General features: G+C 57.1%; 2 protein-coding genes across 62 annotated transcripts in view; one reads left to right on the top strand and one right to left on the bottom strand.

The window, feature by feature from the left end:
- Window positions 1-1613: 1613 nt before the first annotated feature.
- On the bottom strand, window positions 1614-7675 carry TRAPPC2L (trafficking protein particle complex subunit 2L). Of its 50 annotated transcripts, none has more exons than XM_077983559.1 (7): window positions 7584-7640; window positions 6000-6170; window positions 5543-5632; window positions 5029-5206; window positions 4740-4888; window positions 4469-4570; window positions 1614-3484 (listed from the first exon to the last, which is right to left on the bottom strand). In XM_077983559.1, exons 4-7 carry the CDS (start codon window positions 5077-5079, stop codon window positions 3436-3438), a joined length of 351 nt encoding a protein of 116 aa, XP_077839685.1. In that variant the 5' UTR covers window positions 5080-5206; window positions 5543-5632; window positions 6000-6170; window positions 7584-7640; the 3' UTR covers window positions 1614-3435.
- GALNS (galactosamine (N-acetyl)-6-sulfatase) overlaps window positions 7584-24152 on the top strand; it is a 42568-nt gene continuing 25999 nt past the window's right edge. For 5 of the 12 annotated variants that reach the window (XR_013412053.1, XR_013412051.1, XR_013412054.1 and 2 more), the window contains exons 1-4: window positions 7796-8011; window positions 21787-21910; window positions 22641-22715; window positions 23526-23628. Coding sequence is in view for 7 of the 12 variants with exons in the window: in XM_015126793.3 (XP_014982279.2) it covers window positions 7892-8011; window positions 21787-21910; window positions 22641-22715; window positions 23526-23628 (422 nt within the window). In the remaining 5 variants the exon portion in view is untranslated. Of the gene's footprint in view, window positions 8012-14920; window positions 14932-21448; window positions 21494-21531; window positions 21640-21786; window positions 21911-22640; window positions 22784-23464; window positions 23629-24152 lie in introns of those variants that run through there. The other 7 variants (XR_013412049.1, XM_028841003.2, XM_077986726.1 and 4 more) reach the window with 6 other exon arrangements.

The following is a 24152-nucleotide window of genomic DNA, read 5'->3' as shown; positions in this document are numbered from 1 at the left end:
CGCCCCAAACCAGCCCCCCACCCCACCGTGGGGCCTTGTTCCCGCCTACACCGGCCTCCTCCCCAAATCCGCCCCCCCCCCACCCCACCCCACCCCACCCCACCGTGGGGCCTTGGGTCAGTGTTGGCCTCTGTAGTGGGGTGAATGATGCCCCCCAAACTGCATCCATGTCCTGATCCCCAGACCCTGTGAATGTGAACTTCTCTTGAAAGGGTTTTTGCAAATGGGATTCGGTGAAAGGTCTAGAGATGGTCCTGGGTTACCTGCGGTCACTAAACACAACCACACACCCTAAACCCAACCACACACTGGTTACCTGTGGCCCTAAAGCCAAACACACACTGGTTACAGAGACCAAGAGACGCTCCAAGGCTGTGTGAAGACAGAGGCAGAGGCTGGAGCAATGCCGAGGATGACAGGGGCCGGTAGTGGCTGCAGAGGCTGGAGCAGACCCACCCCAGAGCCTCCAGGAGCCAGCCACAGCCACACCCAGCCTTTGGACTTCTGCCTCCGACATGGGGCGGAAATACATTCCCAGGGTTTGAAGCCCCTCCATGCGGTGCTCTGTTACGTTGGAGGCCTAGAGACTGAGCTCTCTGACCTAATTATCGGGATACCTGACCAAGGAGCCACCATGGCCCTCCAAGATCTGTCCTGATCTTGCCTGAGGTCCACTCTGGGGACCCGGGTTCTGTGGTCTGTGAGCTGTTCTGCCCAGGCCTCTGCTGGTTTGCCAGCGAGTGTGGCTTCAGGGTGGGCTTGAGGGGGCTGTCCCAGCATCAGAGTGAGAGCCAGGCCTAGCCCAGAAGGGAGGTCAAGCTGCCCAGGGCGGGGCCTGGTGCGCACCGCTCACAGCTGGGGGCTGCAGGAGGGGCCTGAGGCAAGCACAGCACTTTGCAGATGGCAGCCCCTGACTGCTCAGTACCCAGAGCCAGGGTCTGGCCCTCAGCGAGGGTTCGCTGCTGGCCTTGACGCAGGTATCACGCCCATGGGTGTGTCAGGTCCCTGACTGTTCTAGCCCATGTCGCAGGTTAGTTCCTGTCCATCTTCAGCCTTCTGTGTGGCCACTCCAAGGAGACAGCGGAGTGAGCCTGGGGAGTCCCTCCTTTCTTGTGGACTTGACACCTGAACAGACTAAGGCGGAGGAAGACCTGGGAACCCCTCAGCATGGCCCTTCCAGGTGATGAGACCCTGGGCCGTGACCTGCAGAGGCCTTTGCAGCTGCATGGAGGCGGCGGATGCTCTGGCTGGCTCGGGTGGGCAACTAACAAGAACAGGCTCATCGTCCCCCGTCTGCGGCAGAAGGAAAGAGGCAGTATCGTCGCGGCCTGACGGGGAGGAGGGGCTGCCCCACGTGGCGTCCAGCAGAAGTCGCCTGGGGTCGAGGAAGGAGTGGGCAGGGCTGTGGCCCTCCATGAGGCCAACCCCAGGGTGGAGACAGCACGAACCTACCACGTGACAGTTCTGCTGTCAGATCAGAGGTGAGCACATGACTTGTTTCCTTGGACTTAAAATGGGGATGGTGCCTTACAATGCTTGTGAAAACTCCCTAATGTAAAAAGTTCTTACAGGTGGGTCTGGCTACGCCTAACAGAAAACCCAAATAGCAGTGATTTAAACCAGAGAGGGTGCGTTTATTTTCTCACATTTAAAAAAAGCTGAAATTAAGTAGTCCGGGGCTGGTACGTCAGCAAAGGCCTAGGGTCCTTCCCGCGTTCTATGTTAGCAAAGGCCCAGGTCCTTCCCACGTTCTGTGTCAGCAAAGGCACAGGGTCCTTCCCACATTCTGCCTCAGCAAGGTCACAGGTCCTTCCCGCATTCTGTGTCAGCAAAGGCACAGGGTCCTCCTTCCTGCGTTGTGCATCAGCTCCACTGTCCTCAGGGTGTGACTCTTTCCTCATGCTCTCAGGACAGCTGTGCCAGCACCAGCCATCACATCCATGTTCCAGGCAGGAAGAAGGCAAAGGGGAAGGGCCCTGCACGTGGCAGCTGAGCCCCCTTCACAGGAGCTTCCCTGCAAGTCTGTCCTAGCACCACCACCTCCATGCCACAGCTGCACACCCCAGGCTGCGAGGGAGGCCAGGACATGGTTCTCATCTGCCCACTGTCAGAGCTGTGCAGAGGCACTAGAGTTCTGTTAGTAGGGAGGAAGGAGAATGGATGCTGGGTTAGCAACTTCCCGAGTCCCCACCACAGCCAGGACTCAGGCAGGAGCGATCCCCACTAAAAGGCAAAGATTTCACACTGGGCTGCAGTGGGGAGGTGCTAGGTGCTTGGGCTGGGGTCCCACTTTCTAACAAACATGAGGCTCTTGTTAAAGATTTAACCCTGTGAGGGTGGCCTGTGGCCCAAACGCACTCAGATCAGCTGCCCGGTGTGCCTCGGCCCACGCCAGGACTTCCAATTCACCCTGGGCGAGGGAAGCCTGCGGTTTTCACACACACTCCTTGCTCATTTCTTCTTCTATAATTTATAAAATTAACACTGTGCTTGCTGGATGGGATGAAAAGGCAAATATGTATCAAGAAAGTTCCCCTCCCTGTGTCTGCCCCAGGCTGACCCCCTTACAGCCTTTCCTGCTGCAGGGGCTCCTGGGGTCTTCAAGGTCCTTGAGAAACTCTCCAGTCCTGGACCAGTGCTGGAACCAGCTCTGCGGGGGGGTCTCCTCAGCTGGCTGAGCCTCGACTGCTGGACCCCAAGGTTGCCAGCGGCACTGACACCACTAAGGGCTCGGCGGCTGCCCTGGGTGGTAGTCAGTCATGTCATCAAGCGACACGGCACCGAACCCCCTCAGCACAAACAGGCAGGAAGGGGCGCCTCAAGTCTGCGCTCCAGGGCTTAGGATGAGGGCTGCAGCTGAGCCAACGCCACGGGGCCACGAGGCTTCCCAGGTTTCACAAGCGTTCTTTTCAGGCCAGGCTGAGTCTAGACGTTGGGCCAGATGCAAAGAATGGAGGCCAAGTCCAGAAAGAGGAGGGCCCTCCCCTGTGGGAAGGCACGCTGGCTCCCCTTTTGCCCCTAGATCCTAGGCTGGCTCTGGGCTCAGGAAGCCGCCCCCTCCAGACCAGTCCACCTGTTCAGCCAATGGGTGACCCACATGGTCACAGGTCCTGCAGGCTCAGGAACTCTTGGCTCCAGGCGCCCCTGCCTCTGCCCCTTTGGGACAACTGGGGACAGGCTTCCTGCACCATCTAATCCCAAACCTCTGCCCACACCACTGAAAGTCCTTAGTTGAATTCTTCTTAGTTAAATCCTTGGCTGACACAGAAGGAAAAAGCCAAATCTCATCTCACAAGACCTTTAGTTGAGAGAACATGCACAGCTGCCTGCCCTGAAAGCCCCGGGCGTCCCACTCAGGAAGAGGTGACGAGAACAGACTGACGGCCACCACGGTTACGCGTGGGATCCTCTGCGATGGCCGGCAGCACAGCTCATTCAGCACACCTGTATCATCATGGACGTCACCATGTTATCAAAGGCCCTGCTAAGAGAAACAGACCCACTCAGAGGAAAGCCAGGCCCTCCACCTGTCTGCTCACGGAGACAGGCAGGGCAGCAGGGCTCCGTCCAAGGACGCTCAGGGCCTTCTCCAGGGTCCAGAAACGTGAACTCAGCTGAGAGGCGAGGACACGAGTCCCGCCCCACCAGGCACTGAGAACCCATATGCTGCCTCCAAGTTCCCTGTGCAGTCTCCCAAGGCCCCAGGAAGGGGTGGAGGAGGAAGCAGCATGGGCAGGCAGGATAGTGGTGTGGCAAGGACAGGCCTGTGAAGCCCAGGAGGCAGGACTGCATGGACGTTCGCCTGCCTGCTCCCATCTGGGACCCAGGATGGCCCCAAGACAGAGTCCTGGTGGAGGGAAGGGCCTGGCTGGGGTCACTGCAGCGTCCTCCTGCCTGCCAACCACAAGAAATTATGTCTTGGAACTGGGGACTCGCTGGAAGCAAGTCTGGAGTGTAGGCGTGGACCCCACATTTCCCTCATGCCATTCAAAAGTTAAGTCTGTTTACTTTCTGGGCCATTTGGAAGATGCCTGCAAACCAGGTTCCTGACTGTCCAAATTCAACATAAAAGATCAGGTAGTGACAAGAGGATGTGTGATCCCTGAAAGCCACTGCCCATGTGCTTGGCCCTGAGTCCTGCAGGTGCCCCAGGTACCCACTGGGCACACCTGGGAAGCCAAACGGGCAAGCTCCGCTCCCCGCACCACACACACTCCATCCACTTTACGCGCCGGAGATCTGTGTAAGAGTTGGTGTGGAGAAACAGGGCTTTGTGGCTTTAAAACCTCTGCCCTAGGGGTTTTAGGGTGATGGTGCTCATAGCTTAAAAAGACCTTTCCTCCCTTGTTTTCCAAATGGTTGCATTTTGGCAACCAAAATGGCAAGGCAGGTCCTACAGAAAGAAGGAAGCAAGACACAGAAAGCAGGGCCCACCTGGACTGGATCGGACACAGGGAGTAGGGCTCACCTGGACTGGATCGGACACAGGAGTAGGGCCCACCTGGACTGGATCGGACACAGGAAGTAGGGCCCACCTGGACTGGATACGGACACAGGAAGTAGGGCCCACCTGGACTGGATCGGACACAGGAAGTAGGGCCCACCTGGACTGGATCGGACACAGGAAGTAGGGCCTACCTGGAGTGGATCGGACACAGGAAGTAGGGCCCACCTGGACTGGATCGGACACAGGAAGTAGGGCCCACCTGGACTGGATCGGACACGGGAGTAGGGCCCACCTGGACTGGATGCGGACACGGGAGTAGGGCCCACCTGGACTGGATGCGGACACAGGAAGTAGGGCCCACCTGGACTGGATGCGGTCCCCCGGGTTGTAGAAGGGGTTGCACATCACGTCTGTGTAGGAGTTGTGTAGCTTCCGGAACATCTGAAAAAGACCCAGCAAACTGTGACATTGCCAGGTACACACAGCCAGTGCCAGATTTTTGGTTTCTCAGCATTTCAAAACAAAGTCAAAAAGGAAAAACAAAACACCCACTCGTGCATGGCCTTCTAACCCCAACTTACGCTGCGAATTTCGTTGTCTCGAAGGGCCGTGTTGGAGGAATCCACCACCATGACAAACTTCACCTTGGAATTGGTGACGTAGCCGTACCTGCACAGCTGGTTAGGGAAGGCACTCGCAACACAGGGACTGCCGGCGGAGGACCCTCTGCGGGCCCTCCCTTTGGAGAAACGTGGCAACCTTGAATCACAGGAAATGCCCAGGCTGGGCTGGTCCTGCAGTGACCATGCTGGGTGCGAGCCTAAATACTTCGCTAGGGCAATGTCTGGTGTTTGCGGGAGAAGCAAGGGGCAGGCAGCCAAGCCTTAGCCAGTTCACACTCCAAGAGCCGAATCGCCTAGACTCTGAGTGTGTCTGTCTGGATCACCTCATCCTCTTTAGGAATCAATGCCTGGCCCAGAAAGTTAACTGCAAAAGCAGAGGCTTCGTGAACAAGGCAGATCCCCTCTCTAGAGGCCACATTATTTTGTAAAATAGTGGCTACCAGCAAATGTCACCATGGACAAGCTACATTACCGCTTTTGGGAAGGCCTTTGAACTCCATGGCCTCAAGTGATTTGTCCCAAGGGACTAGACGAGAGTGTCTAGTGACGTACGAGGCAACGCCTAACAAAATAAATGAAACCGTTATCCCCTGTTCAAAGGTGGTGGCTCCCCCTGAAAAGCACAGCAAGAAATCCTTGCAGGTACAAAGCAGAAGTGTCCCAGTTCCTCTGCAAACCAGACAACAGACACGTGCAAAGCAAAACATTCTACAGGGCATTCTAGCCTTGCTTTTCCCAAATGATTCTTCCAGTGAAAGAGAGAGAAGAGTTAGAGGCCTTCATTCACCTCAGGCGTCCCTAATTCCCTGGCTGGCCAAAAACTCTCACCTCTTTTTCTTTCTTCTCAAAGGTTTCAAGCTATCTGATCCTAAAGTATACCCGGCAATTGTAGGTACTCCCTGACACACGCCCTGCCCTGAAAGATACACCTTGTAGTCCTCCGTGGGGTAGAGCAGGCCCAGGTACAGCTCCCTCTGGTCAACCAGGGCCTTCCCCATTGCGGAGATCTTCTCATCCACCACGTCCAGAGATGTGTGCACCATGTAGTGGAACTTCAGCTCGTTCTCCGTGGGGGTGCTGCGAATGTAGAGGGGGTAATTCTGCAAGAAAGGATGACGGCGACTGAAAGGACAAGACTCCACCCAGTGCACACCAGCTCTGAACTATGCTGCAGAGCCGTGACCTTCAGCCATCCGGGGAATGCATTCCCATTCTCTAAGGCCCACCGCTTCATTCTCCAGGCCGCAGTGGGCACTGCCTTCAGGGAATCCCATCTAACCTAAGAAGATTTATGTGTTGTTTGCAAAGCAGCAGCAGTAGGGTGGCCAGAAAAGACAACTCAGAAAAATGGGCCTCAGCACAGCCTGACGATCAAGCCTGGAACCCGGGCAGGCCTCTCACCTTCTCCTGGAGGCCACTCTGCCTCAGCCCACCTCTAGCTCTGCATGGGTCACCCAAATACAGCACCCTAAATACTGGCTTTTCTTCACCTTGACACTGACCCTTTTACTAAACCGTTCAAGACTCAGCTCAAATTCCTTTCATTTCTCATTCCTGACCATTGTAAGCCCAGAATTAACAGCTGCTTTCTTGGGCTTTCACACACCACCATTTACTCTGTAAATTCAGCACTGGGTCCTGCAGAAATACAGTGAACAAGAGTCTTCGCTACTCTCATGGGGCTATATGATACCTAATAGATAAAGCCACAAACAAGCAAATGATCATCTGTGGCCAGGAGGGAAGCCCATGAGAAGCTTAGCAGCAGCCACTGCGCAGCAGGGAGCGGCCTCCAGAGTGGTCTCAGGGCAGACCCTGGCTAGGAAATGAAGGCTCCATGCAGCAGAAGCACAGTGTGGACAGCCACCCAGCTCAGTCTCAGCCTTCAGAAAACGCTTTCCAGAAGAAATGTACGTGGGCCAGTAAAGAGGGTGGGAGCTGGGGAGAGGTGTTCCGGGTGCAAAGGCCCAGAGGTGAGAGGGCAAAGCATGTCCAGGGAGCTGCAAAATTGGTTGGTTGGAGCGGAGGGTGCCAAGGGTTATGGGGGGAAAGGATACCAGACCAGGTTATTCAGACAGCATCCTAAGGCAACGAGAAGCCACTGCAGAGGTCTCAGGCAGAGGCGTGACAGGATCCGATTGGTTTTTAACTCGGCTCCTGGGAGACTGGCAGAAGGGCCGTACGCGGGGAGCCAGCGCTGGATGGGAGAACCGGCAGAACCTACTGAGGAAGGAGGCAGTGCCCCGGACCACCTAGGCTTCTGGTGGGTCCTGGCGGGGAGGAGACCTGGGGCGCCGAGGGGTGCGTTCAGCAGCGGGACGGGCAAGCGCAGAGCTGGGGAGCTCAAGGTCTGCCGGGTGGCTCGTCCACCGCGAAGCCCCTGACCCCTGGAGCTCGGCGAAGGCCTCCTCCAGGTCCCATTTCCTAAGGCGCCTTCTAGGCCCAGGGAAGAAAGACAGAGCGGAGAAGCGAGGATGGTGCGGGCCCGGACGCCCCGCGCAGCACGTACGCACCTCCTTGGCGATCACCGCGATGCACACCGCCATCTTGGGAGGCCCGGCGCTGGCGTCGCATCACGTGACCCGCCGCTGGTCACGCAGCCCCGCAAGCCCCGCCCCGCCCGTCTCGCAGTTGGCTCTGGCCCCGCCCCACTGGTCGCGAGGCCGTCCAGGCCCCGCCTCCGTCCCGCCGCGGACTCGGGCCACGCCCCACTGGTCACGAGGCCGTCCAGGCCCCGCCCCGCAGCCCAGCCGGAAGGGCCGGCGGACGCTCGCTGCTGAGTCGGCTCGCTGGCTCGGGCTCCGCGGCTCCGGTGGTTGCCATGGCGGCGGTTGTCGCGGCGACGAGGTGGTGGCGGCTGTTGCTGGTGCTGAGCGCCGCGGGGATGGGGGCCTCGGGCGCCCCGCAGCCCCCCAATATCCTGCTTCTGCTCATGGACGACGTGAGTGCGGGCGGTGGGACGGGGCAGGGCCGGGGGGCGGGGTCGCGGGGGGAGGGGAGGGGCGGGCGTGGTGGGGGGAGAGGTCGGGCGAGGCCCCGCGCGGGGAGGAGGAAGGGAAGGGGATATCCCCGTGGGGGGAGGGGGAGGCCCCGCGGGGAGTGGCCGCGGTGTCCAGGTGTGGGGTCTCGGCGGCCACCGGTCACCAGCGGCGCTGCCACTGTGCTGCGTGACCGGGACAGCGTCCTCCCTCGCAGGTGGGTGACCGGCGTACTGCCCGGCCCTGCCTCCCCCGTCTGACCTTTCCCGCCCTCTGCTCTTGGGAAGGTGGGCGCGCAGCGTGGCCGCCTCAAAGGGAGGAAGGGGCAGCTCCTGCCGCCCTGCCTGAGAGCTGCGTCGCCCTGGGAATCACTCCCGCCGTCTCGGGCCTCCGGGTCCCCCCCGCTGGGCTCCAGTCTTACCTGAGGGCTGCCTTTGTCCCCTGGAGAACGCTGAGCAAAGGTCAGGTGTCCCTGAGGTCTGAAGAACTGAAAGGCTGGGATGTCCCCTGGTGGGCAGGGGTCACAGAGCCGGCCTGGAGGCCTCCTTCCCTAACTCCTTGTGGGAGCCACCTGGAGACTCAGTAATGAGTCTGCCTGGGGCACGGGTCACCGTGCAGGACCCCAGACACACCTGGGTTCAAACCCTACTGGCTCCAAGCTGGGGGGTCACTTCCATTCTTGAGCCTCAGCTGCCTCCACTGGGGGAGGGGTCACACCCGTCCTGCTGTGCTCACGTGGTATGTGAGGACTGGGACGACATCGAGTGCTGGACAGTTTTGGGCTGTCAATGTCGCTCAGCCCCTGTATGCTGGCTGCAGACCAGCAGAGACCCTGACAGGGGCCTTCAGATCCACCTGTGCTGACCAGTGGGGGCCACAGGCCTCACGCAAGGGCTGAGAAGTTGTGGCTGTCGGAATTGGGAGGTGCTGGTCGTGTAAAGTACACAGATTTAGAAAACTTGGTACAAGAAAAAGAATATAAAATATCTCACTGAACAATTTTATTGAATTAATGGTTTTTTAGCATATATACCTGAAAAGATAACAGACACCATCCATAATTTCCCCACCCAGGGGTGACAGCCCTCAGCCCTGGGCAGCCCCTTTTCCATCTCATATGTCTATTTGTGTGCAGTGAGTGCTTTCCAGAGCGGGCTCTCCAGCCCCCAGGGGTCCCTGTGCTGACAGCAGTAGCCAGGTCTTTCTCAGTACTGAGTGGTATCTACGTCCTAAAGATACTTTGTTTCAGAATTTCATCCTTTCACTTTTTAAGTTCTCTGGGCTAGTGTAGATACTTTGTTTCAGAATTTCATCTTTTCATTGTGTAAGTCCCTTGGGGCCAGCATAGCTTCCCCCGGTGAGCTGGACCCTGCGGGTGAAGCCTCCCTGTTCAGCCTCTGCCTTTCTTGACGTTCTCAGAGGACAAAGGGCTATGTGAGGCGGGGCAGCTCATGAATAATTTTTTACGTAGAAGACTTGTTGAAATAAGATTTTGGATATGTTGGGTTAAATAAAATATAAAGTTAAGTCTGCATTTCAGCTACTTCTGCTTTTCTAGCGTGGCTCCTGGTAAATGCGGAACTGCATGTGGACTCACCCTGTGTTTCCATAGGACAGCAAGGGTTCAGGCCGTGCAGGGTGGAGGGGTGGGGTGCGGCCATCAGTGTGACAGGGGAAGCCCCACCCACCTGGGGACCTGTCCTGTGGCCTCCTCCATGTGGTTTGTGGGGTCCTTTGGCAGCTGACGCCTAAAGAACCCCAGAGGAGCTCTGTCCTGGCCGGTAGGTGTACTTGCTAGAACTTTCTGATGCAGACAGCAGAAAATGAAGTCAAAGTGACAAGCAAAAGTGGGGATTCCTTGGCCCTCCTGACTCGACAGATCAGGGCCGCCTGGCGAGTTGCCCCTTTCATGGCTCTGTTGTCTCTGAACTGGCCACATCCTCACTCAGCCTGTGATGGTCCTAGGCAACTCCAAGTCACCCCCTGCAGTCAGCAGACCCAGTGGGAGGTTGGCTCTGCCTCTGAGTCATGTGAGCCTGATGTGGGTCTCAGTCCTGTGCCAAGCACACTGGGGGAGGGGCGCATGCTGACCTGTCCAGCCCAGGCCTCGGAGCCTCGGGCCTACCCCAGAAGGGAGACTGCCCCGATTGTCTCATCTACCTGGACTCAGCAGAGAGGGGGTTCCTTGAAGGGCCCATGGTGCAGCTACCAGGATGGGGCAGGGATGCTGGCAGGTGAGAGCCACAGAAGCTTGCAGTGAAGCCCGAGTGCCCTGATGTGGCCCAGGGTGCAAGGGAGTCCTCACAGGCTGTGTTCTCTCCTCGAAGTCCAGGGCTTCCTCTGCAGCCCTGTCCACACCTCTCCTTGTGCTGTAGACCAGTTGTTTCTGTCAGGGTGCTGGTGTCTGAACCTGCAACAGGTCATTTTGGCTCTGGAATGACATAGGATCATTTGGTGACCCACAGCCCTGGGCCTCGCACCACCTGAGGACGAGTGTGCGTCTCTCAAGTTCAGATTTTGGAGCATGGCCCTCCATGGACCAGCTGCCTCCAGCCCAGTCTCCCCCTATCCTGTCCTCTGTGTCTGGGCAGTGAGGGGCCTGGACCCCACTTTCATCTGAGCAAGTGCAGTTTCAGAAAAGGAGTGTCCCCAAAACTAGCTTATTGCACACCTCATGGCCAGAAGCCACTCTCCAACTGGTCACACTGACCCGGGAGAGTACCACTGCCCCCAGCGTCAGGGCCAGAATGGGAGGCTGGGACTCAGGGGTGAGAGCAGCTGGTAGGAGCCCCCACCTGTCCAGGGCAGCTGAGCCGACCAGAGCGAGGACAGGTCCAGCTGCACTCCCCAGGACTGCCCTGCCCTGGCCTTTCACTGGCCCACGGTCTAGCGCGGCCTGGCTTCTCAGCACCCTGGGCACCTTGCTGCGTGAGCGACGAAACCTGCGTGGCCCACTCTGCTCTCCAGGGTTGCTGGGGCCTTGGAGACAGGTGAGACCTATGACAACCTCCGCTCTGGCCCTCACACAGCTCCTGCCTCCCAGGGCCGGCAGCGCTCTGCGTCTCTACTCCTTATTTGGAAAATAGGGTTAAGAAGGGTCAGCCCTGACCACAGAGGAAGTGGAGAGTCAGGGCCACCCAGGCCAGCTCCTATTGCCACAGCAGCCTTGTGGAGCCACCAGAACCGGGGGAGGGCTGCTCAGCGCCCCTCGTTTGAGATAGACAAGCACTGGTCTGCTTATCTTCACGATAATCCCATAGCAACCAGTAGGAATGGAAACTTTGCGTTTCTTAAAACTCTGAAATTCCTAAGGATACTGATCCATGGCTCACAGCTGTGCTCACTGAACATGGACAATCATTTGGGGGCTTTTAGGACTTTTTTTTTTTTTTTTTTGAGATGGAGTCTCACTCTGTCACCCAGGCTGGATTGCAGTGGTATGATCTCAGCTCACTGCAACCGCTGTCTCCCAGATTCAAGCAGTTCTCCTGCCTCAGCCTCCCGAGTAGCTGGGACTACAGGCTCCCACTACTGTGCCCAGCTAATTTTTGTATTTTTAGTACAGTTGGGGTTTCACCATATCGGCCAGGCTTGTCTCGAACTCCTGACCTCAGGTGATCCTCCCTCCTCAGCCTCCCAAAGTGCTGGGATTACAGACGTGAGCCACCGTACCCGGCCAGGACTTTTTTTTTTAAGACAAGGTGTGGCTCTGTCACCCAGGCTGAAGTGCAGTAGCTCGATCACAGCTCACTGCAGCCTGAAACTACTGGGCTCAAGCAATTCTCCTGCCTCAGCCTCCTGAGTAGCTGGGATTATAGCCGCCCATCACCACACCCAGTTAATTAATTTGATCTTCAATCACTGATACCCTTTCTTCCACTTAATTGAATCGGCTACTGAAGTTTATGCATGCGTCACATAGTTCTTGCGCCATGGTTTTCGGCTCTGTCAGGTCATTTAAGGTCTTCTCTACGCTGTTTATTCTAGTTAGCCATTCATCTAATCTTTTTTCAAAGTTTTTAGCTTCCTTGCAATGGGTTCAAACATCTTCCTCTAACTCAGAGAAGTTTGCTATTACCTTCTGAAGCCTAATTCTGTCAGCTCGTCAAAGTCATTCTCCATCCAGCTGTGTTCCGTTGCTGGCGAGGAGCTGTGATCCTTTGGAGGAGAAGAGGCACTCTGATTTTTAGAATTTTCAGCTTTTCTGCTCTGGATTCTCCCATCTTTGTGGTTTTATTTACCTTTGGTCTTTGATGCTCGTGACCTACAGATGGGGTTTTGGCGTAGATGTTCTTTTTGTTGATGTTGATGCTGTTCCTTTCTGTTGGCTAATTTTCCTTCTAAGAGTCAGGTCCCTCAGCTGCAGGTCTGATGAAGTTTGCTGGAGGTCCACTCCAGATGCTGTTTGCCTGGGTATCACCAGCAGAGGCTGCAGAACAGCAAATATTACAGAACAGCAAATATTGCAGAACAGTAAATATTGCTGCCTGATCCTTTCTCTGGAAGCTTCGTCCCAGAGGGGCAGCCATCTGTATGAGGTGTCAGTCAGCCCCTGCTGGGAGGTGTCTCCCAGTTAAGCTGCACAGGGGTCAGGGACCCACTTGAGGAGGCAGTCTGTCCGTTCTCAGAGCTCAAACACTGCTGGGAGAACCCCTGCTCTCTTCAGAGCTGTCAGACGGGGACGTTTAAGTCTGCAGAAGTTTCAGTTTCTGCTGCGTTTTGTTTAGCTATGCCCTGCCCGTAGGGGTGGGGTCTACAGAGGCAGCAGGCCTTGCAGAGCTGCGGTGGGCTCTGCCCAGTTCAAGCTTCCCCTGCCGCAATGGCAGACGCCCCTCCCCCTGCCAGGCTGCCGCCTCGGCCTCGCAGGTCGATCTCAGACTGCGCTAGCAGTGAGCAAGGCTCCGTGGGCGTGGGACCTGCCGAGCCAGGCACAGGCTATAATCTCCTGGTGGGTCGTTTGCCAAGACCGTTGGAAAAGCACAGTATTTGGGTAGGAGTGTCCTGATTTTCCAGGTACAGTTTGTCACGGCTTCCCTTGGCTAGGAAAGAGAAACCCTCCAACCCCTTGCACTTTCTGGGTGAGGCGATGTCCCCGCCCTGCTTCGGCTCGCCCTCTGTGGGCTGTACCCACTGTCCAACTGGTCCCAAAATTATGAACCCAGTACCTCAGATGGAAATGCAGAAATCACCGTCTTGTGCGTCGATCACGCTGGGAGCTGCAGGCCGGAGCTGTTCCTGTTCGGCCATCTTGGAACAGAATTCCCACGCCCAGCTAATTAAAAAAAAGGTTTTTTTTAGTGTCTGTCGATGAGACCCACGTTGGCCTCAAATTCCTGAGCTCAAGCGATCCTGCCCCCCAGCCTCCCAAAGTGTTGGGGTTACAGACATGAGCCACTGTATCCAGCCCTTTTAGGACTTCTAAGGGGGAGAAGAAAGGTGGTTCCCGCCCATGGTGCCCTGTGAGGGTTCTAGATGTTCACATGGTAACCTGCTCACTCTGCAGGGAGGCTGTCCACATCTGCTTTTCATAGCCGAGAAAGCTGTCGATAAATAACGGAAGAATGGGGTCAGCAGATGAGAGCTGGCCCAGCAGCCTGGGACGCTGTCCTCAGAAGGCCCATGTGTGGGAGGTTGCCCTCGGCTGGCATCTGCAAACAGGAGGTCCCCCTGCTGTTCGCTGCTACGAGCCGCCCACCTTGCCACACTGTTTTCGCAGACACCACGATTTACGCCCAGCACCCTCCTCCTGGGCATCAAGAGTACCAGGCAGAGGGGGCCACACCGCCAGCCCAGGCAAAAGCCCTGGGAACTGAGTCTCACACAGCTTCCCTGTTAGCATCTGGCACCTGTGCTTGCAGCCCGAGCGTCCGTATGGCTCCAGCTTGGGGAAGGTTCCACGCTGCGCCTGGTCTTCTCGGCCCTGCCCACGCCTCTTCCCCTGGCTAATGCCCTCCCCATTGTAAGTCATGGCAGTGAGTGGGACTGTTGCCGAGACCTGGGATTCCTCCCAGCGCGAGTGCTCCCCTTGCGGTATCTTCTGAGTCAGTGGTGAGCGTGGATCCCCCTCCCTCGAGCCCTGGGACTCCTCCCCTGCAATATTTTCTGAGTCAGTGATGAGCATGGAGCCCGCTCCCTTCACAGCATTTTCTGCCACATCCATTCATGTTATTTGTGGCCTGGAACAGGTAGGAGAATGACCCAGGTGAGCACAGGCAGACCCAGATGCAGCTCTGCTGACTGCCGACCTTCTCAGGAGACCAGCTGCACCTCGGGAAGCCTCAGGACGCAGCCTGCAGGGAGGGCTGGGCGCATGGCCCCCGGTATTCAGATGTGCGGCCTCACTCCCAGTCCGAAGGGAGCCCAGCAGTGGTCCTGGACGTGGGCAGACAGTGTAACGAGTGAAACGTACTGCTCCCTCCCATCCCAGGCCTCGTGCCCTCGGCCCACCTGCCATTCTCTACTCTCCCACCTGGACTGGAGATGGCAGGAAGTGCAGAAGCCACCTGGGAGAATGAATCTGCACACGGGGACGTGAAGGGCAGGGAGCTCTGGGCGTGTGTGGCCGGCCCCCCCAGGCTGGCCTCAGGGAACTGCGTTGTCCCCGTCTGCACTGCGGGTTTCTGCTGCCTCGGCGGGATGCACCTCGCCCTGACGTAGGCACATTTGCCCACTGCGACTGTGTGCCACTGAGCCCAGGGTCCCTTCTCAGCCCATGAGCAGCTCTGCGGGCGTCCTGCCCCCACTCCTCCCACCTCCCTTTCTTCCTCATCAGCTTCAGGGGACACCTCTCTCCAGGTGCCTCCTCTCATTGCAGCCTCCGTTGTCCTCAGATAGAAAAGCCATTTCAGTGACTTCAAAATAAACCATCTCAGGGCTGGGCGTGGTGGCTCATGCCTGGGATCTCAGCACTTTGGGAGGTGGAGGCGGGCAGACTGTTTGAGCTCAGTTCACTCAAGACCAGCCTGGGCAACATGACAAAACTCCATTTCTGTCAAAAATTCAAAAAATTGGCCAGACACAGTGTTTCACGCCTGTAATCCCAGCACTTTGGGAGGCCAAGGCAGATGGATCACCTGAGGTCAGGAATTCAAGACCAGCCTGGCCAACATGGTGAAACCCCGTCTCTACAAAAAATACAAAAATAGGTGAGCATGGTGGTGCACACCTGTAATTCCAGCTACTCAAGAGGCTGAGGCAGGTGAATTGCTTGAACCCAAAAGCTGGATGTTGCAGTGAGCCAAGACCATGCCACTGCACTCCAACCTGGGTGACAGAGTGAAAATCCATCTCAAAAAAAAAAATTAAAATTAAAATAAAATAAAATTAGCTGGGCGTGGTGGCATGTGCCTGTAGTCCCAGCTACTCAGGAGGCTGAGGTGGGAGGATCACCTGAGCCCTGAAGGCAGAGGTTGCAGTGAGCCAAGATCGAGCCACTGTGCTTCAGCCTGTGTGTCAGAGTGAGACCCTGTCTCAAAAAAAATAAACCATCTCAAAAGGGACCCAAAGCTGAAAGGTCCAAACAGAACTGTGTCCCATGAGACATGAAGGGCCTTTGAGAGGAAAAAGCCCAGACCTGGCTCTGCTCTGGGACTCCACACGTCAGGAGGAGCCGAGGCGAGGAGCAGTCACCCTGCCAAGCTGAGCCTTACGGGCAGGGGCCGCATAGCCTGTTATCCACTGGGGACACTGATCATTGCATCCAGACAAAGACCAAGGTGTGACCATGCAGACCTGGATGTCCGTCCAACCACCCACGTGCGCCCAGAGCGGCCGGCTGTCCTCCCGTGGTCCCCGGGCCCAGCGCCTGTCCCTCCTGCAGCCAGTCAGCACGCTGCCGCTCCTGCCCAGGCGAGGCCTCCCCTCTGTTTAGACCCCGTCACTTCACACAGGCCCTGAGGCTTCTTGTTCTTTGACTTAGCAGGACCCAGCAAGTCAAACACCCACCGGCCCTGACCCAGGAGTGTCAGGGGAACCCCCAGTCCATCTGCAGAAAACCAGGACACCCGCACTTCCTCCTCCTTTTATAGCTGCTTTGCTGAGACGGAATTCACTGGTGAAAGTGTGTGGGTTGTTTTTAGTGTGTTCTCAGAGTCGTGCAGCCACCACACATCGTCACACCATCTTCGTCACCACGGAAGGAAGCCTCAGCCCTGATGGGAGTCACTCCCTTGTGCTCCCCGGAGCCTCTGGCAGTCCCGCTCCCCTTTCTGTCTTGAAGGATCTGCCTTTTCCGACATTTCAGGTGAATGGAATCGTACAGTGTGTGGGCCTTGTGTCTGGCTTCCCCTCGCACGGGGTTTTGGGGCTTCACACACATCTGCATCAGGACTCCATTCCTTCTCGTGGCTGAATCATGGTCCACTGTGCAGAGGGACCACGTGTGGCCAAGGCTTCCGCCCGTGGATGGGCATCTGGGCGTTTCCAGCTCGGCCGCCGGGGAGTGAGCTGCTGTGGGTGTTGGTTCATGCACAGGTCTCCGCGTGGACACACTTTTCAGTTCTGCTGGGCTTGCACCGGGGAGGTGTTGCTGGGCCACGTGACCACCCACGTGGTGCTGCCAGAACTCTCCTCAGGGGCTGCGTGTCACATTCTTACACAGTGTGTGAGGCCCCAGTTTCCAGTGAGTTCCCTTTTTTCTCCCCCCACCGAGGCGGATTCTCGCTCTGTCGCCCAGGCTGGAGTGCAGTGGCCGGATCTCAGCTTACTGCAAGCTCCGCCTCCCGGGTTCACGCCATTCTCCTGCCTCAGCCTCCCGAGTAGCTGGGACTACAGGCACCTGCCACCACGCCCGGCTAGTTTTTTTTTTTTGTATTTTTAGTAGAGACGGGGTTTCACCGCGTTAGCCAGGATGGTCTCGATCTCCTGACCTCGTGGTCCGCCCGTCTCGGCCTCCCAAAGTGCTGGGATTACAGGCTTGAGCCACCGCGCCCGGCCAAGTTCACTTTTAATGTTTTATTTTGTTTGGTAAAAATCAGCCTTAGACAATCAACGATCAGACTCTGTTTGGTCCCTGTCGTGGTGAATTGTAGTCACCAAAGTGAGCCTCTCTCCGGCTCTTTGAGCACCAGGGCCCATGGAGCCTGTCTTGGGGTCGTTTGAAATGGTGGAAACTTGACAAAGGCCTAGATGGGCAGGTGAGACCCACTCGGCCTCCAGGTACCGCCCTCCTCGAGGTCCCTGCTGTCCATGCGGGTGGCAGTCCTGCTCTGTGGGTGAGTCCCAGGGCCAGTCGTGGCCGGAGGAGGCTGGATGGGGCGAATTTGGAGAAAAGTGGCAGTTTTTTTGTTTTTTGTTTTTGTTTTTTTTTGAGACAGGGTCTCACTCTGTCGCCCAGGCTGGAGTGCGGTGGTGCAGTCTCAGCTCACTGCAATCTCTGCCTCCCGAGCTCAGGGGATTCTCCTGCCTCAGCCTCCCAAGTAGCTGAGATTACAGGTGCCTGCCACCATGCCCGGCTAATTTTTTGATTTTTTATAGAGATGGGGTCTCACCTTGTTGCCCAGGCTGGTGGACGAAAGAGAAAAGTATTTTAGAGATTTAAAAAAGAACCATAGGTGTAGGTTCTAACGCACTTCAGAGCTGCAGGTGGAGCTGTTTGCATTCCTCCTGAAGGCTTCGGCTCCCGGACGTGGCTGGGCTGCAGAGACTGGCTTTACTAAGAGGTTTCCCCTCCCTGCCATCCAGGTGTGTCCACAGGCGTCCACACAACCAGGTGTGGTGAATGTCTTTTCACACCAAGTGGGCTTCTCAGTGACCCCCTGGCCACACCCCCATCTCACCCATCCCAGGAGCCTCCTGGGACCACACACAGGAGTCGGGAGCTTAACAGAAACAGAAGCACGACCGGGCGTGGCGCTCACACCGGTAACCCCAGCACTTTGGGAGGCCGAGGCAGACAGATCGCCTGAGGTCAGGAGTTTGAGACCAGCCTGGCCAACATGGCAAAACCCCATCTCTACAAAAAAAATACAAAAATTAGCCGAGCGTGGTGGCGGGCGCCTGTAATCCCAGCTACTCAGGAGGCTGCAGCAGGAGAATCGCCTGAACCCAGGAGGTGGAGATTGCAGTGAGCCGAGATCGCGTCACTGCACTCCAGCCTGGGGGACAAGAGCAAGACTTTGTCTAAAAAAAACAAACAAAAAAAAAAACCAAAGAACCAGAAATGCATTCTCCCTTGGTCTGGAGACTGGAAGTCTGAGCTCAAGTTGGCAGGAGCTCACTCCCTCGGAGACCTGCAAGGGACCGTCTTTCCCCTGCAGCTTCTGGGGGCCCCCAGCCATCCCGAGCCCATGGCTGTGTGTCTCCCACCTGTGACCCTGTTGCCACACCGCTGCCTTCGTCCTGTCTCCTATAAGGACTGCAGTTGTATGGGATGAGGGTCCGCTCTCACATTAATGACCTCATCTTAATCATATCTGCAGCAACCCTGTTTCTAAGGTCATGTTCTCAGATACGCTGGGGCCGAAATTTTAGTATAACTTTTGGGGATTCAGTTCCACCCATTAACACTGATGAACTGTGACTTATTTAACTAAATCTGTTGTTCCCACTGTCTCACCCACAATTTTAAATTTGTGTAATGGATTATAGCCATAATTATTTCCTTAGGATAAACTGTTACAAGTGGAATTGCTGGGCCATGATCTTTTGTTTTGTTTCGGTGACAGGGTCTCACCCTGTTGCCCAGGCTGGAGTGCAGTGGTGTGATCATGGCTCACTGCAGCCTCAACCTCCTGGTGTGAAGTAATCCTCCTACCCCAGCCTTCTGAGTAGTTGGGACCACAGGTGCACACCACCACACCTGGCTATTTTTTCTTTTTTAGAGGTGGAGTCTTGCTGTGTTGTCCAGGCTGGTCTCGAACTCCTGGCTTTAAGTGATTCATGCCTTTTTTTTTTTTTTTTAACAGAGTCTTGCTCTGTCACGCAGGCTGTAGTGCGGGGCGCAATCTTGGCTCACTGCAACCTCCGCCTCCTGGGTTGAAGCAATTCTTCTGCCTCAGCCTCCCAAGTAGCTGGTACAGGTGCCCGCCACCATGCCCAGCTAATTTTTGTATTTTTAGTAGAGACGGGGTTTCATCATGTTGGCCAGGCTGGTCTCGAACCCTAACCTTGTGATCCGCCTGCCTCAGCCTCCCAAAGTACTAGGATTACAGGCGTGAGCCACCACGCCCAGCCCCATGATTGCCTTTTAAGATAGGGTAGCTGCACTTTCACTAAGAGGTTGGCCAACTCCAGCCCATGGGTCAAATGTGGACCCACCTGCTGAGCTTTTGTTGTTGTTGAGACGGAGTCTCGCTCTGTCGCCCAGGATGGAGTGTAGTGGTGCAATCTCGGCTCACTGCAAGCTCCGCCTGCTGGGTTGAAGTGATTCTCCTGTCTCAGCCTCCTGAGTAGCTGGGACTACAGGCGCCCACCAACACGCCCGGCTAAATTTTTGTGTTTTTAGTAGAGACGGAGTTTCACCGTGTTAGCCAGGATGGTCTCGATCTCTTGACCTCGTGATCTGTCCGCCTCAGCCTCCCAAAGTCCTGGGATTTCAAATGTGAGCCACTGCTTCTGGCTCACCACCTGCTGTTTTTTGAACCCATAAGCCAAGAATGGGTTTTATAATTTTAAATTGTTAAAAAAAAACTGAAAGAATAATATTTTGTGACATGAAAAATTATATGAAATTCAGATGTTGATGAATAAAGTTTTATTGGCACACAGCATGCACGTCTGCTCGAATGCTGGCTGTGGCAGGGCTGAGGGGCTGTGACAGCCCCATATGGCCCACAAAGCTGAAAAGATTTGCTGTGAGGCCCTTTACATAATGTGTTTGCTGATGCCAGCTCTAAATATCTATATTTGCATTCAAATTGGTTTCAAAAATAAATATACAGCCGGTCCTGAGAACGTGGTGGTGAATGCAGCTGAGCTGGGCCCATGAACGTGGTCATTGTGTTTAGAATGCAGTGTCCTTCCCAGGTGTTGTGTGTTTGTGCTGCCGAAGCTACTGAAGGTGGCCTGTAGAGGGCAGGGGCCCAGGCAGGCACAGACACTTAACTGATGTCTTGGTTGGTGGCGGGAATACGTCCTTAGGGAAGGAAGACAGGCCAGGCGCAGGGGCCTCGCGGTGTTGGCTTCCACCAGGCTCCTGCTGAGGTGGGCGCCCAGGGAGACGGCTGGAGGATCCGAGGAGAGCCAAAGCCCCAGGTGGTGCCCTCCCCTCCTCCTAGAACAAAGACCGGGCGCACTGCCTGTTTAAAAGCACTTTTTTCAACAATACGCACTGCGAAGTTAGAAGAATTTTTCGGTGAACACCGGCCCTGCCACTCACCCCCGGAGTTTGCCGTGGGCATTTGCTGTGCTGGCGCCATCACCCCGGCATCACCCCGCCTCCGTGCCTCCTGCCCTGTGCTCACCCGTCCTCCTGCTTGGGCCTTTTATTGTAAAAAACAGAACGTCAAATTGACCATGACAGCCACCTTGAAGTGCGCCACTTGGGCACTCAGTACGTTCACAGCGTGGTACTTCATCCCTTCTACCTACTTCCGAACATTCCGTCCCAAGAAGAAACCAGTACCCAGCAGCAGGCCCTCCCCAGCACCCACCCCCAGCCCCGCAGCCCCTCAGCCACCTCCTGCCTCTGCAGACCGGCCTGTTCCAGAGGCTTCCCATGAGCAAATCCCAGCCTGTGTGGCCCTGGTGTCTGCTTCCTTCCCTCGCGTGGAGCTTTCCAGGGCCGTGCACCGTGCGGGACGCCCTTCCTTTTGATGGCTGGGTGGTGTGCGGTGGTACGTGCATGAGTTTTCCCAGACGTAACACGTTACCACAGGCCGGGTGGCCTCAGACAGCAGAAATGGATTCTTGCTGGATTCTGGAGGCCAGAAGTGCACAATCAAGGTGTCAGCCAGGCCCCCTGTCTGAGTCTCTCGAGGAGGGTCCTTGCTGTCCCCTGGCTGGTGGCTGCACCACTCCAGTGTTGGCCTCGGCCTTCACCCGGCATCTCTACTGCACATCTGCATCTCTAACTCCCAGTCACAGGATTGAGGGCCCACGCTGGTCCAGCGTGACCTCATCTTAGCTCGCTACATCTGCAAAGATCCTACTTCCAAATGCAGCCACACCCTTGTAGTACACACGGGCCACACTTTGTCGTCCACCGATGGGCGCTTGGGGTGCTCCTGCCTTTTGGCCACTGAGTCGCGCTGCCCTGGACGCTCGTGTGCAGGTCTGTGTGTGGACGTAAGTTTCAGTCTCTCAGGTGTGCAGCTAGGAGTGGAATTGCAGCGTGGAACTGCAGGGCCACACGGCAACTAGGCTTTTGGGGGACAGTTACCGCTCAACTTTGAAATCTAGGTTTGTACAGACATACGAGGGCCTGTGTGTGTATGTTGAAAAGAGACGCACGTGTTAGAGGCCATCTCCCCGCGAGCATGCAGATGTTGGTGTCAGGCTGGGAGGAGGCAGACGGACACGTTCCCCACGTGAGGACTGGGAGGAGGCAGACGGACGCATTCCCCACGTGAGGACCAAGCAGAAGTGGAGGCGAAAGCCAGCGTGGGCTGACCGTGGAGTGGCCCCATTGTGCACACACGCAGGCGCTGCTGGGGTTTAGCCAAGCTCTGCCGCTGGCTGGGGCACAGGGTGGCGCTGGCTCCCACAGTCCCCGATACGCTCTTGGCACCACGGACAGCTCCCCAAGCCAGAAGCACCAGCTGCAGAATGTGCTCATTCCTCCCCATGTTCTTCCCTGCAGATGGGATGGGGCGACCTCGGGGTGTACGGAGAGCCCTCCAGAGAGACCCCGAATTTGGACCGGATGGCTGCAGAAGGGATGCTTTTCCCAAACTTCTATTCTGCCAACCCTCTGTGCTCGCCATGTAAGTCAGTGGGGCCCTCATCCCCAGAAACGGGTGAGCCCAGCAGGCCGAGGCCTCCCAGGTCCTTCCAGCCGTGACTCTGGGCGGCCACATCAACCTTGTCTACTCCTACTACTGCAGGGAGGGTGGCAGGTGGGCTCAGGCCTTTCTCATCAGGTCCCAGCCCGGCTCCGTGCTGTGTGGGGTGCGGCACCTGCTGGGTTTTCAGGGTCAAAGTTGCGGTGTTGGTGGTCGCTGTCCTGTTTCCCAGAGTCGAGTGCTGTGGCCGCCTGGGGAGAGGCACTGCAGTGTGGCTCCGTCTCAGGGTACCGGGGAAGTGGGGGTCCTGCTTCCTCCCTCCCCGGGGAGAGTCTCTCCTACCAGAGACGACACACGTGGTATTGATCATGAGGAAGAAGGGAAGGCAGGGTATGGGCCGCACTCGAGGATGGAGGCATGCGGACCTGCGCACCCAGTGGGTGTCCCGGGAGCCTGGGAGAGGAGACGGCGTCTTGGGGACAACGCTGAGCTGCAGGGCCTGAGGGCTGCGTGTCTTTCAGTGTATTGGGTGCTGTGCCCCACCCAGGTGGTGGAGATGCTAACAGGGATCGACCGGCGTGGCAGCCCCTCATAAACCTGCGTCTGCCTCATCTGTCACACGTCCGCCTGCTGGTGGGGCTCTTGCTGACGGGCGTGTGGGTCTGAGCTGCACCCTTCTCATCCAGTTTCTGTTTCTGTCACCTCCTCATAGCCAGGGCGGCACTGCTCACGGGACGGCTGCCCATCCGCAATGGCTTCTACACCACCAACGCCCATGCCAGAAACGGTAGGCTGCCTGCTGCCACCTCCAGGGTCCACCTCGGGGTGCAGGGTTGGGCAGGTGGGGTCCGGGTGGTGCCCGGGTCTCTGGGACTCAGGTGGAAATGAGGGCTCCCCCAGCTGGTTTCCTTCCCTGCCCTGGCCCAGTGGGGACGGAGCAGAGGGTGCCCAGTCTGGCCTAAGGAGCTGGGCCGGCACCCCCACCCCAGAAGCTCCCACTCTCCAGGCAGGTGAGCCGCACACTTACAGAGAAACTGGGGCTGTGGTGTCAGCAGCAGTTCTGGAATGTTCTGGAATTGCTGTGCTCGGGTTTGGATGGGCTCCCCAGGGGCATCTCATAGGGGAAGTGGGATTTCCAGTGGCCTTTGAGGAAAGGGAAGGACAGGGGAGGTAGGAGTGGGGCAGTGAAGCGTCATGTGGCGTATTCCAGAGACCCCTGGAGATCAGGCAGGCAGGAGGCTGGCCTAAGAGGCAGGATAGGGCCTGAGGGCAGGCAGGAGGCCCAGGGAAGGCACTGGGGGGCACAGAGTCTGCTCCGTGCCCGCCCTCTGGTGATGGCACTGGCTCTGAGGGGTGCCTGGAAAAATCTGGGAAGTTCCATGCCCTGTAGATGCACAGTCCCCAGGCCCAGCCTTTGACCCCGAGGGGCCAGTGTCCTGTTAGGACGTGTGGACGCAGCCCCCAGGCCCAGCCTTTGACCCCGAGGGGCCAGTGTTCTATTAGGATGTGTGGACGCAGCCCCCAGTGTCCTGTTAGGATGGGGGTGGTGGCAGCTTCTCGGGGTCTCCTCGGGGCTCACCCAGCGCTGCTCTTCCAGCCTACACGCCGCAGGAAATTGTGGGCGGTATCCCAGACTCGGAGCAGCTCCTCCCGGAGCTTCTGAAGAAGGCCGGCTACGTCAGCAAGATCGTCGGCAAGTGGTGAGTGTCCGGCCATGCCTGCCCGGGCGTCCTGCTCCACCCACTTCCCGGCCTTGGTTCCAAGGGGCGTGGCCACAAGTTTCCAACGAGGAAGGCGTCTTGGGTGGGAAACGGAAGCTGATTCTGAGTGTGTTCAGGTGTCTCCAGCGTCCCTGTGCAGGCCGGCATGACCTTGCCAGCAGGATCTCAGGTCACCAGTCTGGGCCCGCAGCTGCAAGTGTCTTGCAGCATCAGACTCCACAGGCCTGTCACTGTCCCTCGTGTCATGGCCCCCAGCATCCGCCGCCACCGCACCCCGGCTGCCTCTTGCCACGTCGTGCTTGGAGGGGTCACGTCGTTACACATAGGAGCCGTGGAGGAGGAGCTGCCTGTCTGCCCCAGGGGCCTGTTGGATGACGAAAGCTCTGGTCTAAACCACAAAGGAGCCACCAGGAAGGAGAGGAACAGCCCAGCAGTTGACGAAATCCTAACCCGTCGAGAGCTCGGGTGCCGCACAGCCCCCAGGCCGCAGTTTCAGGCGCACG

Source organism: Macaca mulatta, chromosome 20 (assembly GCF_049350105.2).
Source record: "Macaca mulatta isolate MMU2019108-1 chromosome 20, T2T-MMU8v2.0, whole genome shotgun sequence".
Lineage (NCBI taxonomy): Eukaryota > Metazoa > Chordata > Mammalia > Primates > Cercopithecidae > Macaca > Macaca mulatta.
Note: the sequence above shows the minus strand (reverse complement) of the source record. Positions and strands in the feature narration are given on the sequence as shown.